The sequence below is a fragment of the Salmo trutta genome, chromosome 27 (genome assembly GCF_901001165.1).
Source record: "Salmo trutta chromosome 27, fSalTru1.1, whole genome shotgun sequence".
NCBI classification, from domain to species: domain Eukaryota; kingdom Metazoa; phylum Chordata; class Actinopteri; order Salmoniformes; family Salmonidae; genus Salmo; species Salmo trutta.
In genome coordinates this window covers 45,639,985-45,656,093 of record NC_042983.1, presented here as the reverse complement: position 1 = coordinate 45,656,093, position 16,109 = coordinate 45,639,985, and the positions used below count along the sequence as shown (strand labels likewise).

Genomic DNA, 16,109 nt, shown 5'->3' with positions numbered 1-16,109 from the left:
GATGCATGGCTCTCGACCTTCGCCTCTCCCAAGTTCGTATGGGGAGTTGCAGCGATGGGACAAGACTGTACATACCAATTGGATATCACGAAATTGGGGAGAAAAAGGGGTAAAACTACCCAAAAAATGATGTAAAAAATATTCCAGAAATGTTCTATACGCACAAAAAGCTTATTTTTTTTGTTATCCTGTTAGTGATCATTTCTCCTTTTCCAAGATAATCCATCCACCTGACAGGTGTGGCATATCAAGAAGCTGATTAAACTGCAAGATCATTACAGAGGTGCACCTTGTGATGGGGACATAAGGTCATTTAAAAATGTGCAGTTGTCGTCACACTGCCCAATGCCACAGATGTATTAAGTTGAGGGAGCGTGCAATTGGCATGCTGACTGCAGGAATGTCCACCAGAGCTGTTGCCAGAGAATTTAATGTTAATTTCTCTACCATAAGCCACCTCTAATGTCATTTTAGAGAATTTGGCAGTACGTCCAAACTTCCTGACATCCGCAGACCATGTGTAACCACGCCAGCCCAGGACCTCCACATCCAGCTTCTTCACCTGCAGGATCTTCTGAGACCAGCCACCCACCTGGACAGTTGATAAAACTGAGGAGTATTTCTGTCTGTATTAAAGCCCTTTTGGGGAAAAACTCATTCTGATTGGCAGGGCCTGGCTCCCCAGTGGGTGGGCCTATGCCCTCCAAGAACCACCCATGTCTGCAGCCCTGCCAAGTTGTGAAATCCATAGATTAGGGCCTAATTCATTCATTTCAATGGACTGATTTCTTTACATGAACTGTAATTGTTAAAAATGTTGCATATTGCGTTTATATTTTTGTTCAGTATAGTTCAACCACCATCAATTGCCAAGTTGATATCACAAATCTGAATGGAATTACAGTGCATTCGGCAAGTGACTTTTTCCACATTTTGTTATGTTACAGCCTGTTCTGAAATGGATTAAATAGTTTCCCCCCCCTCAAATCTACACACAATACCCCATAATGACATCACAATACCCCATAATGACATCACAATACCCCATAAATATAAAGCAAAAACTGGTTATTTGTTTTGCAAATGTATAAAAAATAAAATAAAAAAATAAAATATGAAATTTACATAAGTATTCAGACACTTTACTCAGTACTTTGAGGAAGCACCTTTGGCAGTGATTACAGCGTTGAGTCTTCTTGGGTTTGACGCTACAAGCTCAACTGTATTTGGGGAGTTTCTCCCATTCTTCTCTGCAGATCCTCTCAAGCTCTGTCAGGTTGGACGGGGAGCGTCGCTGCACAGCTATTTTCAGGTCTCTCCAGAGATGTTCGATTGAGTTCAAGTCCGGGCTCTGGCTGGGCCACTCAAGGACATTCAGAGACTTGTCCTGAAGCCACTCCTGCGTTGTCTTGGCTGTGTGCTTAGGGTCGTTGTCCTGTTGGAAGGGGAACCTTCGCCCCCAGTCTGAGGTCCTCAGCGCTCTGGAGCAGGTTTTCATCAAGGATCTCTCTGTACTTTGCTCTATTCATCTTTCCCTCGATCCTGACTAGTCTCCCAGTTCCTGCCACTGAAAAACATCCCCACAGCATGATGCTGCCACCACCATGCTTCACCCTGGGATGGTGCCAGGTTTCTTCCAAACATGATGCTTGGCATCCAGGCCAAAGAGTTCAATCTTGGTTTCATCAGACCAGAGAATCTTGTTTCTCATGGTCTGAAAGTCCTTTAGGTGCCTTTTGGCAAACTCCAAGACAGCTGTCATGTGCCTTTTACTGAGGAGTGGCTTCTGTCTGGCCACTCTACCATAAAGGCCTGATTGATGGAGTGCTGCAGAGATGGTTGTCCTTCTGGAAGGTTCTCCCATCTCCACAGAGGAACTCTGGAGCTCTGTCAGAGTGACCATCGTGTTCTTGGTCACCTCCCTGACCAAGGTCCTTCTCCCCTGATTGCTCAGTTTGGCCGGGCGGCCAGCTCTAGGAAGAGTCTTGGTGGTTCCAAACTTCTTCCATTGAAGAATGATGGAGGCCACTGTGTTCTTCGGGACCTTCAATGTTGCAGAAATGTTTTGCACCCTTCCCCAGATCTGTGCTTCAACACAATGCTGTCTTGGAGCTCTATGGACAATGCCTTCGACATCAGTGCCTGTCAGAGCAAAACCAAGCCATATCAACTGTGGGACCTTATATAGACAAGTGTGTGCCTTTTACAAATCATGTCCAATCAATTGAATGTACCACAGGTGGACTCCAATAAAATTGTAGAAACATCTCAAGGATGATCAATAGAAACAGGATGCACCTGAGCTCAATTTCGAGTCTCATAGCAAAAGGTCTGAATACTTATGTAAATGAGGTATTTCTGTCTAGTATTTCTTATAAATTAGCAACAACAAAAAATGTCAACCTGTTTTCGCTTTGTCATTATAGGGTATTGTGTGTAGATTGATGTAATACATTTTCAAACAAGGCTGTAGCGTAACAAAATGTGGATAAAGGGAAGGGGGTCTGAATACTTTCCCGAATGCACTGAATATAAACATAAATGAACAAAGTTTGCCATAAACTGTCATGACACTCGTCTCAGTCGATATAGTCAGATCTATGCTGTCTTGCCAACTCAATAAGGTCACAACAACAACAACAAACAGATCTGGGACCAGGCAAGCTTATCTATTGTGTGTACAAAACATTAAGAACACCTTAATCAAGAATTGTCCACCACCCAAAGGACATCCAGCCGACTTGACACAACTGCGGGAAGTATTGGAGTCAACATGGGCCAGCATCCCTGTGGAAGGCTTTCGACACCTTGTAGAGTCCATGTCCTGACCAATTTGAGGCTGTTCTGAGGGCAAAAGCGGGTGCAACTCAATACTAGGAAAGTGTTCTTAATGTTTTGTGCACTCAGTGTTAAGCTTCCTCCTCCTGAGCACAGCTTTTCCTGTCACCAGCAGAGGGCTCTGCATTGAAATAATAACCAAACATACTGTACATTTTCCTGAAGAGGAAACAATCAAACTAGCCTAGCAATCCAGCCATCGAACCAGCCTAGCAAACCAGCCTAGCAAACCAGTCATTGAACCAGCCTAGAAATCCAGTCATTGAACCAGCCATCGAACCAGCCTAGCAAACCAGCCATCAAACCAGCCTAGAAATCCAGTCATTGAACCAGCCATCGAACCAGCCTAGCAAACCAGCCAACGAACCAGCCTAGAAATCCAGTCATTAGTGCTGAGCGATTAGTGCTTTTTGGGTCAGTTCGGTTTGATTCTTTTTTTAATAGATGTATAAAACCCCCACAAAAAATCAGTTTTAGATTTTGATAAAAAAAAAAAAATGAAATATTGACATTACACTGATTTTAGAGCTTTTTAATTAAAATTCCAAAGTCAAAAACAGTGAACATTTAATTGCTAAAACTTTTTAAATATTATATGGTCTCTATCAGGTCCACCTTGGGTAGACATCAATATAATTATAGTAAATTACTATGAAAAAACATTTTTTTCATAGCATAGCATTTTTCATAGCATGTACAATATTACCTCAACCCTGTATATAGCCCCGCTATTGTTATTTACTGCTGCTCTTTAATTATTATTTTTTTTTTTATCTCCTACTCTTTTTTTGAAGTATTTTGTTAAAACTGCATTGTTGGTTAAGGGCTTGTAAATAAGCATTTCATTCTAAGGTCTACACACGTTGTATTCGGCACGTGACAAATACAATTACAATGTTCTTTTAGGTCTGATGACTTTATAATTTTTTAAATTCTTTATTAAAAGTCATCATCTCATCTCTGCCAAGGCAGTAGCAGTCAGCCAGACAGTTATCCATGTTCTCCCCATACTGTCTCTGTCCCTCATCGTTGTGTTGTGTGTGTGTGTGTGGTCTGTCTGTAATCTATCCTAACGTAGCAGGTGTTAAAGTGGATCCGTCCAGAGATCTGTATATAATGACGAGATGCTCATGTCTCCAACCCTAACAATACGAGTCGTTGTCCCAAAGGCGGGAATGCAGGCGACATGTTTAACCCATCGTCCTAAATTTGGACAGAATTTTGTCGTGAGTTAAAACTCTCGCTTCGCCTTTTCCTCTCTGACCCGGGAAAAAAAACTGGCGCAATGGATTATGGTCATTGAAGTTAATTACCATATTTCTGCGCTGAACGAGGTTGAATATTTGCTTAATGAAAACTCCTTCAGCCAAAAAACTTGACTCAATGTCTCCGATTTCTATCGTGAATGATTTAATTTCTCTCTAGAGAAACGGCGTGTTGGGCTCACCCAAAAAAAAAAAAAAGAAACAAATGTAATTCAAGTAATTGAACCGACATCGGTCAATTATTTGTTAAATAACAGAAAATCGGTTCATTTAAATTTGGTTAAATCGCTCAGCACTACCAGTTATCAAACCTAAATAATTACTAAAAACACAACCATATTAAAAGACTAGGATCATTGTTCTTGTATTTTTCACGAAAAACATGATCCAATACGTGAAATTAACAATAATAAAACAAATCAATGACAAACAAAATTAAGAAAATAAAAACATTGGGTACACATGCACATAGTTATGCAGATGTACATCAACGATGTAAAGCTATTGAAACCTCTCTCAGACAATACGGCAGAAGAATAACTGAACAGAATAATTGTATATGTATGTTCAAGAGGGGTGTAAGTGAATGAATGAATGAGTGAATGAATGAATTAGTGAGTGACAGCAGGTTAAAATGTGCAGTAGCCTAAAAAGTTATTTTCTGGAAAAAGCACTTTCCCTTCTTCTCAATTCCTCATGTTTACTACCGTATTACTACGTACTACAGTATTACTACCGTCACATTACATCCAGTTAAACATACAGTATGATATTGGCTTTGGATTCCATTCCACAGAGATTAGGAATAAAACAATATAGAACTTGTAAGGTAAAACAAAATAAAAATAAGCTCCCTTTCTGCAGTATAAAACGTACAGCTGGTCTCATTGGTTCACAAGCTCCCTTTCTGCAGTATAAAACGTACAGCTGGCCTCATTGGTTAACACATACTGTACACTTATGGCATAGATACATGTTGATTTTGGTCCACAGATTATTGGAGAAAACGGCCTCTAAACCATTAAGCAACATCTGGAATTCCATCGATGAGACAAGCATTTTTTATTTAATAAAAAAAAAAAGGGCATACAAATGGTAATTCATTATTCAGTGCTTTACAGTAGTTATGTATTTTAGACCGTACAGCTCTATGGTTCTTAACAGGACAGTAGTCAACTATGGGTAGCGAGGAATTCTTTAAAGATGCCATTTCCTTTAAGACGGGACATAATTCAGTCATAGTTTCAGTTGTGAGCAACAGGTTAAAAAAATGTTGCTCACCACAGTAGTGCACAAATGGTATTAGGCTATAGCTTTGACCTTCTCTGTCTAAAGCAGGAAGAGTGATGGTCATGTCAATGATGGCTTTGAGCAGTGAGCACCAAGACACATACAAGGTCCAACATTTTAGGTCCCGGTGTAGGTAGGTACAGTAAAAGACCTCCAACCAAACCCACCTCCCCATTGGGTTTGTGATAGACAGAGGGACGGACTCCTAGACCAGAGACTCCGGGTCGCCATCATCCTCTCTATCGGCCAGGTTTCCTGCCATCCCCGTCACCATGAGGCTCTGAAGCAGGCTGGTCGGTATAGCCGGTTTGAACGACCAGTTCCTCGACGTCACGAAGGGGAACGACGACGAAAGCCTCACCGAAGACCTGGCTGCGTTCACCGCCACTGTCTTGGCCCTTGGCCTCGCCCCCTTGTGGTTGGAGGTTAAAGTGCAGCCGTGGCGGTCTAGCTGTCTCTGCAGCTCCTGAACCTCCCCCAGTATCTCAGAGACTTTACTCAGCATGGCCACTGGACCCCCTCCTAGGATCTGTACATCATGGATCCAGCGCAGATACCTTTTCATAGAAATACAGAACACTAGATTAGTGTTTGGACATCCCAGTAATGTGACTCAAATTGCAGCCATCTTGGTCAGGGAATCTTTCATTCTAGAAACTCATCAACTATAGTCAAATATACTACTACTACTACTACTACTACTACTACTACTACTACTACTATATAAAACAATTCATTTGTAGATATAACAAGTATATGTCACAAAATAGGTTTCTAAGCTCAAGGGTCTTTTCTTGGTTGAAATAAAATGTTAAAAAGGTGGCTGCACTTCCTGATTTCGTTTTAGATTTCGTTCATTAAGAAATGATTGCGGCCATGACTGAATTCAAACGTAAACGCGAGTTGGTTTTGGTGGGGGGTTGATGTGGGTCTCCTGTGTGTTCATAGGTGGTAAGAGTTAACCAAATCATTTCACCAATTAGCTTCAAGCCAGCTGGTGTGCGCGACCATGGAAAAATTGGTTTGACTTTGGATAGCCAATCTCCGGGAATAGTTATGGACCGTTAATAAATTCCACAATGTAAATAAGACAATATTTCCATGTTGCACAACTTTTAGTTGTCTAATTAAATGCTTTCAATATTTGTATTTGAATTTATATAGTTAACTTTTTTTTTTTTTTGCTATTGCCCTTTTAAAATATTGTCCCATGTACATTGTGTAATTTCTTGATGGTCCGTATCTAGCCCGATGGGTATATTGAATGTCAAAGCAAATCGAACAGGGTAATACAATCAGCTGGAGTGCAGCTGCGATCTGAATTGATGATTACTTGAGTGCTGCCAGCTGTGGGCAGGATTGAAATAAACTCCAAAAAAACTTTTACCATATGCTTCAATCCAACATACAATATTTTCCTATCGTCTCGCAAATCTTAGTTTTGGACGAAACTGATTTCATGACCAACAATTATCCTATTTACACGTTGTAGTCAATTTTTGACACTAAAATAAAAAATGTTTCTGACTCATATCAATGCAACATAGGCCGTTTTCAAAAGGAAAAGTAGCTTTTTTTTTTTTATAGGGGAAGTCACTGTCCATCTCTACGGGCAGGTACCTCTGCATCCAGACGCGTATGGAGGGACCGTCCAGGCAGGGCAGCAGCAGACCGTGGTAGTCCAAGTGTTTAGTCTGCCATGCCTCGTAGAACTCCCTGACTGAAGAGGAGGTCTGAGGGGAGTCTGAGGAAGGAGACAGCATCCAGCGACTGAGCCTCTTTACGCCGAGGATTTTCTTCAGGTTGTCCGCCTCGTCTTTAAAGAAGCCCTTCTTAGGGGGGGTCTTGAAGGCTGAGCTTGGCAGGGACAGCTGACGCAGGTGCTGGAAAGTAGGAATAGAAGAACAGTTGTTGTTTGTTGGAGACATGTTCAATTTGATCAGGATAATGTTGGAATATAATAGACTGACAATATTACAGTTGGAGAGAGCCAGAGAGAGAGAGCCAGAGAGAGAGAGCCAGAGAGAGAGAGAGAGCCAGAGAGAGAGAGAGAGCCAGAGAGAGAGAGAGAGCCAGAGAGAGAGCCAGAGCCAGAGAGAGAGAGCCAGAGCCAGAGAGAGAGAGAGAGCCAGAGAGAGAGAGCCAGAGAGAGAGAGAGAGCCTGAGAGAGAGAGAGAGCCAGAGAGAGAGAGAGAGCCAGAGAGAGAGAGAGAGAGAGAGAGAGAGCCAGAGAGAGAGCCAGAGAGAGAGAGAGAGACAGAGAGAGAGAGCCAGAGAGAGAGAGCCAGAGAGAGAGAGCCAGAGACAGAGAGAGCCAGAGAGAGAGAGAGCCAGAGAGAGAGAGAGCCAGAGAGAGAGAGAGCCAGATAGAGAGAGAAACCAGATAGAGAGAGAGAGCCAGATAGAGAGAGAGAGCCAGATAGAGAGAGAGAGCCAGATAGAGAGAGAGAGAGAGAGAGCCAGATAGAGAGAGAGAGAGCCAGAGAGAGAGAGAGCCAGAGAGAGAGCCAGAGAGAAAGCCAGAGAGAGAGAGAGCCAGAGTACCTTGGGCCTGTATGACTTCCTCACAGATGTGTCCTGCTTGGGCTTCTCGGCATACAAAGGGTTAGTGAAGAGATCCTGTGCCTTGCAGTCAAACTGCACCGACCAGTCCCACACTGTAGGGCAGTTCAATGGGCTTCTTGGTTTGTGCGGCGTCTCGGCCTGCCAAGACAAGCAAACAGTCAGGCTGGGTGTATGTGGGCAGACTGGTGGAGGGAGGACGGGCACATTGTAACGGAATGGTAATGGAACGACGGTCACTTGTCCATTAATTCCTTTCCAGACGTTAAAATGAGCCCGTCCTCTGATTTAAAAGTGACACCAGCCTCCACTGGTCCATGGACGTTCTGGTGTAACACAGCTGAAAGAGACAGGTTCTGATGTCCAGTCATCTACACTACAGGCCTTCAGAATAACAGTACAAATCAAATGTTATGCGTCACGTGTGCCAAAAAATAACAGGTTTAGACCTTACAGTGAAATGCCCACTGACAGGCCCTTATACAATGCAGTCAAGAAAAAAAAAATAAAGTATTTACTAAAATAAACTGAAATAAAAAAATGTATTAAACACATATTTTTTTTTATTAAAGAGCAACAAAATAACAGTAGCGAGGCTGTATACAGGGGGTACCGGTACAGAGTCAATGTGGAGGCTATATACAGGGGGTACCGGTACAGAGTCAATGTGGAGGCTATATACAGGGGGCACCGGTTAGTTGAGGTAATATGTACATGTAGGTAGAGTTGTTAAAGTGATTATGCATATGCATTTAATAACAGAGAGTAGCAGCAGCGTAAAAAGGGGGGGGGGGCAATGCAAATAGTCTGGGTAGCCATTTGATTAGATGTTCAGGAGTCTTATGGCTTGGGGGGTAGAAGCTGTTTAGAAGCCTCTTGGACCTAGACTTGGCACTCCAGTACCACTTGCCGTGCGGTAGCAGAGAGAACAGTCTATGACTAGGGTGTCTGGAGTTTTTGACCATTTTTTGGGCCTTCCTCTGACACCGCCTGGTATAGAGGTCCTGGATGGCAGGAAGTTTGGCCCCAGTGATGTACTGGGCCGTACGTACTACCCTCTGTAGTGCCTTGCGGTCGGAGGCCGAGCAGTTGCCATACCAGGTGGTGATGCAACCAGTCAGGATGCTCTCGATGGTGCAGCTGTAGAACCTTTTGAGGATCTGAGGACCCATGCCAAATCGTTTCAGTTTCCTGAGGGGGAATAGGCGTTGTCGTGCCCTCTTCACGACTGTCTTGGAGTGTTTGGACCATGATAGTTTGTTGGTGATGTGGACACCAAGAAACTTGGGACATCTTGAAAATGTCAGTGAAGACACTTGCCAGTTGGTCAGCGCATGCTCGGATTACACATCCTGGTAATCCGTCTGGCCCTGTGGTCTTGTGAACGTTGACCTGTTTAAAGGTCTTACTCACATCGGCTACGGAGAACGTGATCACACAGTTGTCCGGAACAGCTGATGCTCTCATGCATGCTTCAGTGTTGCTTGCCTCAAAGCGATGTGATAACTTGGCCTGGTATCATTAGTAAAAGGTTGGTATTTGATAACACTAGTATAAATGTAGTGACTGTTCTAGTACACAGTCTTATAGAAAAGGAACATCCAATCAACACCAGGGGTTCATCCAATCCACACCAGGGGTTCATCCAATCAACACCAGTGGTCCATCCACACTAGAACTTCATCCAGTCCAGCGGTTTGTAGACCTAACTACGGCAGAGCGGTTTGTAGACCTAACTACGGCAGAGCGGTTTGTAGACCTAACTACGGCAGAGCGGTTTGTAGACCTAACTACGGCAGAGCGGTTTGTAGGCCTAACTACGGCAGAGCGGTTTGTAGGCCTAACTACGGCAGAGCGGTTTGTAGGCCTAACTACGGCAGAGCGGTTTGTGGGCCTAACTACGGCAGAGCGGTTTGTGGGCCTAACTACGGCAGAGCGGTTTGTGGGCCTAACTACGGCAGAGCGGTTTGTGGGCCTAACTACGGCAGAGCGGTTTGTGGGCCTAACTACGGCAGAGCGGTTTGTGGGCCTAACTACGGCAGAGCGGTTTGTGGGCCTAACTACGGCAGAGCGGTTTGTGGGCCTAACTACGGCAGAGCGGTTTGTGGGCCTAACTACGGCAGAGCGGTTTGTGGGCCTAACTACGGCAGAGCGGTTTGTGGGCCTAACTACGGCAGAGCGGTTTGTAGACCTCTAACTACGGCAGAGCGGTTTGTAGACCTCTAACTACGGCAGAGCGGTTTGTAGACCTCTAACTACGGCAGAGCGGTTTGTAGGCCTCTAACTACGGCAGAGCGGTTTGTAGGCCTCTAACTACGGCAGAGCGGTTTGTGGGCCTAACTACGTCAGAGCGGTTTGTGGGCCCCTAACTACGGCAGAGCGGTTTGTGGGCCCCTAACTACGGCAGAGCGGTTTGTGGGCCCCTAACTACGGCAGAGCGGTTTGTAGGCCCCTAACTACAGCAGAGCGGTTTGTAGGCCCCTAACTACAGCAGAGCGGTTTGTAGGCCCCTAACTACAGCAGAGCGGTTTGTAGGCCCCTAACTACAGCAGAGCGGTTTGTAGGCCCCTAACTACAGCAGAGCGGTTTGTAGGCCCCTAACTACAGCAGAGCGGTTTGTAGGCCCCTAACTACAGCAGAGCGGTTTGTAGGCCCCTAACTACAGCAGAGCGGTTTGTAGGCCCCTAACTACAGCAGAGCGGTTTGTAGACCTAACTACGGCAGAGCGGTTTGTAGACCTAACTACGGCAGAGCGGTTTGTAGACCTCTAACTACGGCAGAGCGGTTTGTAGGCCTAACTACGGCAGAGCGGTTTGTAGGCCTAACTACGGCAGAGCGGTTTGTAGGCCTAACTACGGCAGAGCGGTTTGTAGACAGCCTAGAGAAAACATACTGTATTGGTAATGTCTGCCTGCCTGCATGTGTCTTTACCCTGAGTATATTGTCTCTGTGGCTGTCATTGTTGAAGAGGAAGGTGGTGAAGACAGGAACATGGACGCTGTCAGACAGCACGGTCAGGTAGGTCTCTGAGAACTGGAAGGCCGGACCATGCTGCTGCTGCAGTTGCCACACACACTCCAGGAAGAGCAGGAACACTGGAGACTGGCTCTGAGAGGATGGACAGAGGGACACGGTCGTCACCTATACACCACACTTGTGTTCTTTAAGGCATACCGCAGGTCTCAAAATCCTTGATTCCCCCTAGAGTCCTTGATTCTTAAAATTCCTCAACTTCTCAAAGCTCATTGGAGGAGGATATCAAGGCGAGGGGAATTTAGAGCCTTTCCTCCAATAAGCTTTGAGAGAGAGAGGCGAGGAATCAAGGACGGGAGAAATCAAGGTTTCGATGGCTAGTTTAAATTGTCAGACAACAGAATAAACAAAAAAACAGGACACACGGATCCTACCTCCACCTTGTCCTTGAGGTGTAGATGGTTGGAGCGATCCAGGAAAGCATGTCCTCCAGCCACCCACTCCTTCTGCACCAGACTCTGGAAGCCCAGAAGAGTTCTGTAGTAGGGGTCTAACATCAACTGGACCAGGCTGGAGATCACACAGCACAGGTCTGAACCGCCTTCCTCTGGAAGAATACAATACAACTTAACACCATGTACAGGTCCTAACCAGCCTCCTCTGGTACTATACAATATAGAGGTAGGACCCAGTACAGGTCCTATACAATATAGAGGTAGGACCCAGTACAGGTCCTAACCAGCCTCCTCTGGTACTATACAATATAGAGGTAGGACCCAGTACAGGTCCTAACCAGCCTCCTCTGGTACTATACAATATAGAGGTAGGACCCAGTACAGGTCCTAACCAGCCTCCTCTGGTACTGTACAATATAGAGGTAGGACCCAGTACAGGTCCTATACAATATAGAGGTAGGACCCAGTACAGGTCCTATACAATATAGAGGTAGGACCCAGTACAGGTCCTATACAATATAGAGGTAGGACCCAGTACAGGTCCTAACCAGCCTGGTACTATACAATATAGAGGTAGGACCCAGCACAGGTCCTAACCAGCCTCCTCTGGTACTATACAATATAGAGGTAGGACCCAGTACAGGTCCTAACCAGCCTCCTCTGGTACTATACAATATAGAGGTAGGACCCAGTACAGGTCCTAACCAGCCTCCTCTGGTACTATACAATATAGAGGTAGGACCCAGTACAGGTCCTAACTAGCCTGGTACTATACAATATAGAGGTAGGACCCAGTACAGGTCCTAACCAGCCTCCTCTGGTACTATACAATATAGAGGTAGGACCCAGTACAGGTCCTAACCAGCCTCCTCTGGTACTATACAATATAGAGGTAGGACCCAGTACAGGTCCTATACAATATAGAGGTAGGACCCAGTACAGGTCCTAACCAGCCTGGTACTATACAATATAGAGGTAGGACCCAGCACAGGTCCTAACCAGCCTCCTCTGGTACTATACAATATAGAGGTAGGACCCAGTACAGGTCCTAACCAGCCTCCTCTGGTACTATACAATATAGAGGTAGGACCCAGTACAGGTCCTAACTAGCCTGGTACTATACAATATAGAGGTAGGACCCAGTACAGGTCCTAACCAGCCTCCTCTGGTACTATACAATATAGAGGTAGGACCCAGTACAGGTCCTAACTAGCCTCCTCTGGTACTGTACAATATAGAGGTAGGACCCAGTACAGGTCCTAACTAGCCTCCTCTGGTACTATACAATATAGAGGTAGGACCCAGTACAGGTCCTAACTAGCCTCCTCTGGTACTATACAATATAGAGGTAGGACCCAGTACAGGTCCTAACCAGCCTCCTCTGGTACTATACAATATAGAGGTAGGACCCAGTACAGGTCCTAACTAGCCTCCTCTGGTACTATACAATATAGAGGTAGGACCCAGTACAGGTCCTAACTAGCCTCCTCTGGTACTATACAATATAGAGGTAGGACCCAGTACAGGTCCTAACCAGCCTCCTCTGGTACTATACAATATAGAGGTAGGACCCAGTACAGGTCCTAACCAGCCTCCTCTGGTACTATACAATATAGAGGTAGGATCCAGTACAGGTCCTAACCAGCCTCCTCTGGTACACAAACACATATTTAAATGGTAGACTCAGCGACATGACGTAGACACAGAAAGTAAACAGCATAGTGGGTCAATTTCTTCAACAACTAAGAAAGTTGAATGCGAGAGGGTCAACTTCTGTTGTTTTGGTGCCCTGGTTACCACACTGTAAACAGCAGATACTTTGTGTGACTGAGAGCAATGTCTTGCATCTCGCTTATCTCACTATCACCGGTGCTGCTCGTGGCAATGTCAATTAGCTTACCTTCAATTCATTTATTATTATTTATTTTTTATTGAGGATAGTCCACTAAGTAACGATTGCCACTGCTCTCCTGAGAGTCATTGTAGGACAAATGTTCTTAAGTAAAGTAAATAAAAAATATATATATGTCAAACAAAATGTCAGGACACAGGATCTGATCTGTGTGGCCAAACCTTTGTCAAATAAAATACAACCTTCCTCAAATAACTGGTCCTTACCCATAATGAGAACATTAGTGTTTTCCTTCTCCAGGCACTCAACTACCTCCACAGCCTTCTGGAGACACTGTCTGCAACACACAACACATCGACTCTCCGCGTGAGACGAGGCATCGACTCTCCGCGTGAGACAAGATCCTAACAAATACATTGGTAACACTGGACAAATACACTCAGCGGCCATTTTATTAGACACACACATCTAGTACCGAGTCAGACCCCCCGTCTGTCCGTCTCCAGAACAGCCTGAATTCTTCGGCAGTATGGATTCAACATGGTATGGCATTCTAAAACATTTCTCGATTGGTATCAAGGAACTTAACTTTACCCAGGAAAACATTCCCCACACCAGTACACCACCGCCACCAGCCGGTACCGGTGACACCTGGCAGGACGGGTCCATGCACGCCAAATCCTTACTCTGCCATCAGAATGATGCAACAGGAACTGGGATTCGTTAGACCAGGCTGTGTTTTTCTGCTCCTCTATCGTCCGGTGTTGGTGAGTCCACTGGAGCCGCTTCTTCTTGTTTTTAGCTGATAGAGGAATGGAACCCCGGTGTGGTCGTCTGCTACAAATAGCCAATCAGTGACCAGGACCGACGAGTTGTGCGTTCCTGGATGCTGTTCTTCTCACCACTGTTGCACTGCGTTTGTGACCCGCCTGTTAGGCTGTACGATTCTTGCTATTCTCCTTCGACTTCTGTCATCAACGAGCAGTTTTTCGCCTCCAAAAGGACTGCCGCTGACTGGATGTTTTGTTATGTCGCACCATTCTCCGTAAACCCTGTCGTGCGTTGAAAGACCCAGGAAGCCGGACGTTTCTGAGATGCTGAATCCGGCTAGCCTGGCACCGACGATCATACCACGCTCAAAGTCGCTTAGGTTATTCGCCCCCATTCTAACGTTCAACCGAACAGTAACGATGCCTGTTTTTTTAATATAGCGGCCACCAGGCTCACTGTCTGGAGGAGCGAACGGGGTGGTGTACCTAATAAACTGGCCTCCCGAGTGAACATTCTAAAAAAAACACTGGACAAAATAGAAGTTTGGTTTTCAAAATCTGACCTGATGATGTCCAGCCATCCACAGTTGTCGAGTGAGGAAAACCATTTCATATCGGACATCCAGAACTCTGTCGTATTGTCGATGAGGAAGAACTGTTTGAACCGGTTGTAAGACAACAGGATGTCCTGAACGGCAGGAAGTGTGTCGGACAGGTCTTCGGTCTTCACTGAGTACAGGTGATTGTGAGCCACTGCCGTCAACATTCTGTAACACACCTCACAGTGTTACACAAAAAGTCGGTACACTTCATTTAAAAATTATTATTATTATTTTTTTTTAAAGGGAACCTACGGACTGGAAAAAGTCATAGTCACAACTTTTTATAAAACTCAGTAGATACATAAGCATTCATCACTATTAAAAACACAGACAATACTCAATACTACAAAAAACTCTTAAAACTGGAAACACTTATCTCCCTCACTAGCTTTAAGCACCCAGAGCAGCTCACAGATTACTGCACCTGTACATAGCCCATCTATAATTTAGCCCCAACAACTACCTCTTCCCCTACTGTATTTATTTTGCTCCTTTGCACCCCATTATTTCTATTTCTACTTTGCACTTTCTTCCACTACAAATCTACCATTCCAGTGTTTTACTTGCTATATTGTATTTACTTTGCCACCATGGCCTTTTTTTTGTTGCCTTTACCTCCCTTATCTCACCTCATTTGCTCACTTTGTATATAGACTTATTTTTATACCGGTTAAATAAATAAATAAATACGATGTAACCAAATCAGGATGTGTTTTACTTCTCTGTGTAGGTTTGTGCGACGTTGTCCTCTTGTATCAGGGGTAGAGAGGCGGTTTTAAACAAGGCACAGCCGCTATGATGAGACCAGCACCACATCTGAAAACAGACATTATCAAATACATTCATTTATTTATTTGTATACTGACCCATAACAGCAAGTGAAGAGTTACGGTTCTATAATTAAAATGTGAGATATTCAATTTAATCAAATAGCAGACACAAAACGACTTAAAATAAATAAATAAATAAATAAATAAAGATACATACCGGTAATCCCTTTCCCTGGTACTTAGTCAAGTCTTCGTCCGAGACGTTTGTTGGGACTATAAAAAACTGAGGCAACCTGCAGGAAATAGACGTGTCGCGTTGGTTTACTCATAATAGGATTAAAAAACAGGAAACCAGAGGAATCCAAGTTAACTACAGAGTACTTCAACCAACATGTTGATTAGGATGCAACGTCTTGATATGCAACTAGCACGTTACAGCAGTTATATTGATATGTAACTAGCACGTTACAGCAGTTATATTGATATGCACGTTACAGCAGTTATATTGATATGTAACTAGCACGTTACAGCAGTTATATTGATATGTAACTAGCACGTTACAGCAGTTATATTGATATGCAACTAGCACGTTACAGCAGTTATATTGATATGCACGTTACAGCAGTTATATTGATATGTAACTAGCACGTTACAGCAGTTATATTGATATGTAACTAGCACGTTACAGCAGTTATATTGATATGCACGTTACAGCAGTTATATTGATATGCA

General features: G+C 44.3%; 1 protein-coding gene across 2 annotated transcripts in view; it reads right to left on the bottom strand.

Annotated features, from left to right (window-relative positions):
• Window positions 1-3,743: 3,743 nt before the first annotated feature.
• mtmr12 (myotubularin related protein 12) overlaps window positions 3,744-16,109 on the bottom strand; it is a 37,112-nt gene continuing 24,746 nt past the window's right edge. The window contains exons 8-16 of one of the 2 annotated variants that reach the window (XM_029718107.1): window positions 15,595-15,670; window positions 15,326-15,423; window positions 14,569-14,772; window positions 13,502-13,572; window positions 11,363-11,535; window positions 10,887-11,063; window positions 7,938-8,096; window positions 7,014-7,276; window positions 3,744-5,950 (exon numbers count right to left, since the gene is read on the bottom strand). In XM_029718107.1, the coding sequence (XP_029573967.1) occupies window positions 5,599-5,950; window positions 7,014-7,276; window positions 7,938-8,096; window positions 10,887-11,063; window positions 11,363-11,535; window positions 13,502-13,572; window positions 14,569-14,772; window positions 15,326-15,423; window positions 15,595-15,670 (1,573 nt within the window). In that variant the 3' untranslated portion in view covers window positions 3,744-5,598. Of the gene's footprint in view, window positions 5,951-6,562; window positions 6,671-6,985; window positions 7,277-7,937; window positions 8,097-10,886; window positions 11,064-11,362; window positions 11,536-13,501; window positions 13,573-14,568; window positions 14,773-15,325; window positions 15,424-15,594; window positions 15,671-16,109 lie in introns of those variants that run through there. The other variant, XM_029718108.1, reaches the window with a different exon arrangement.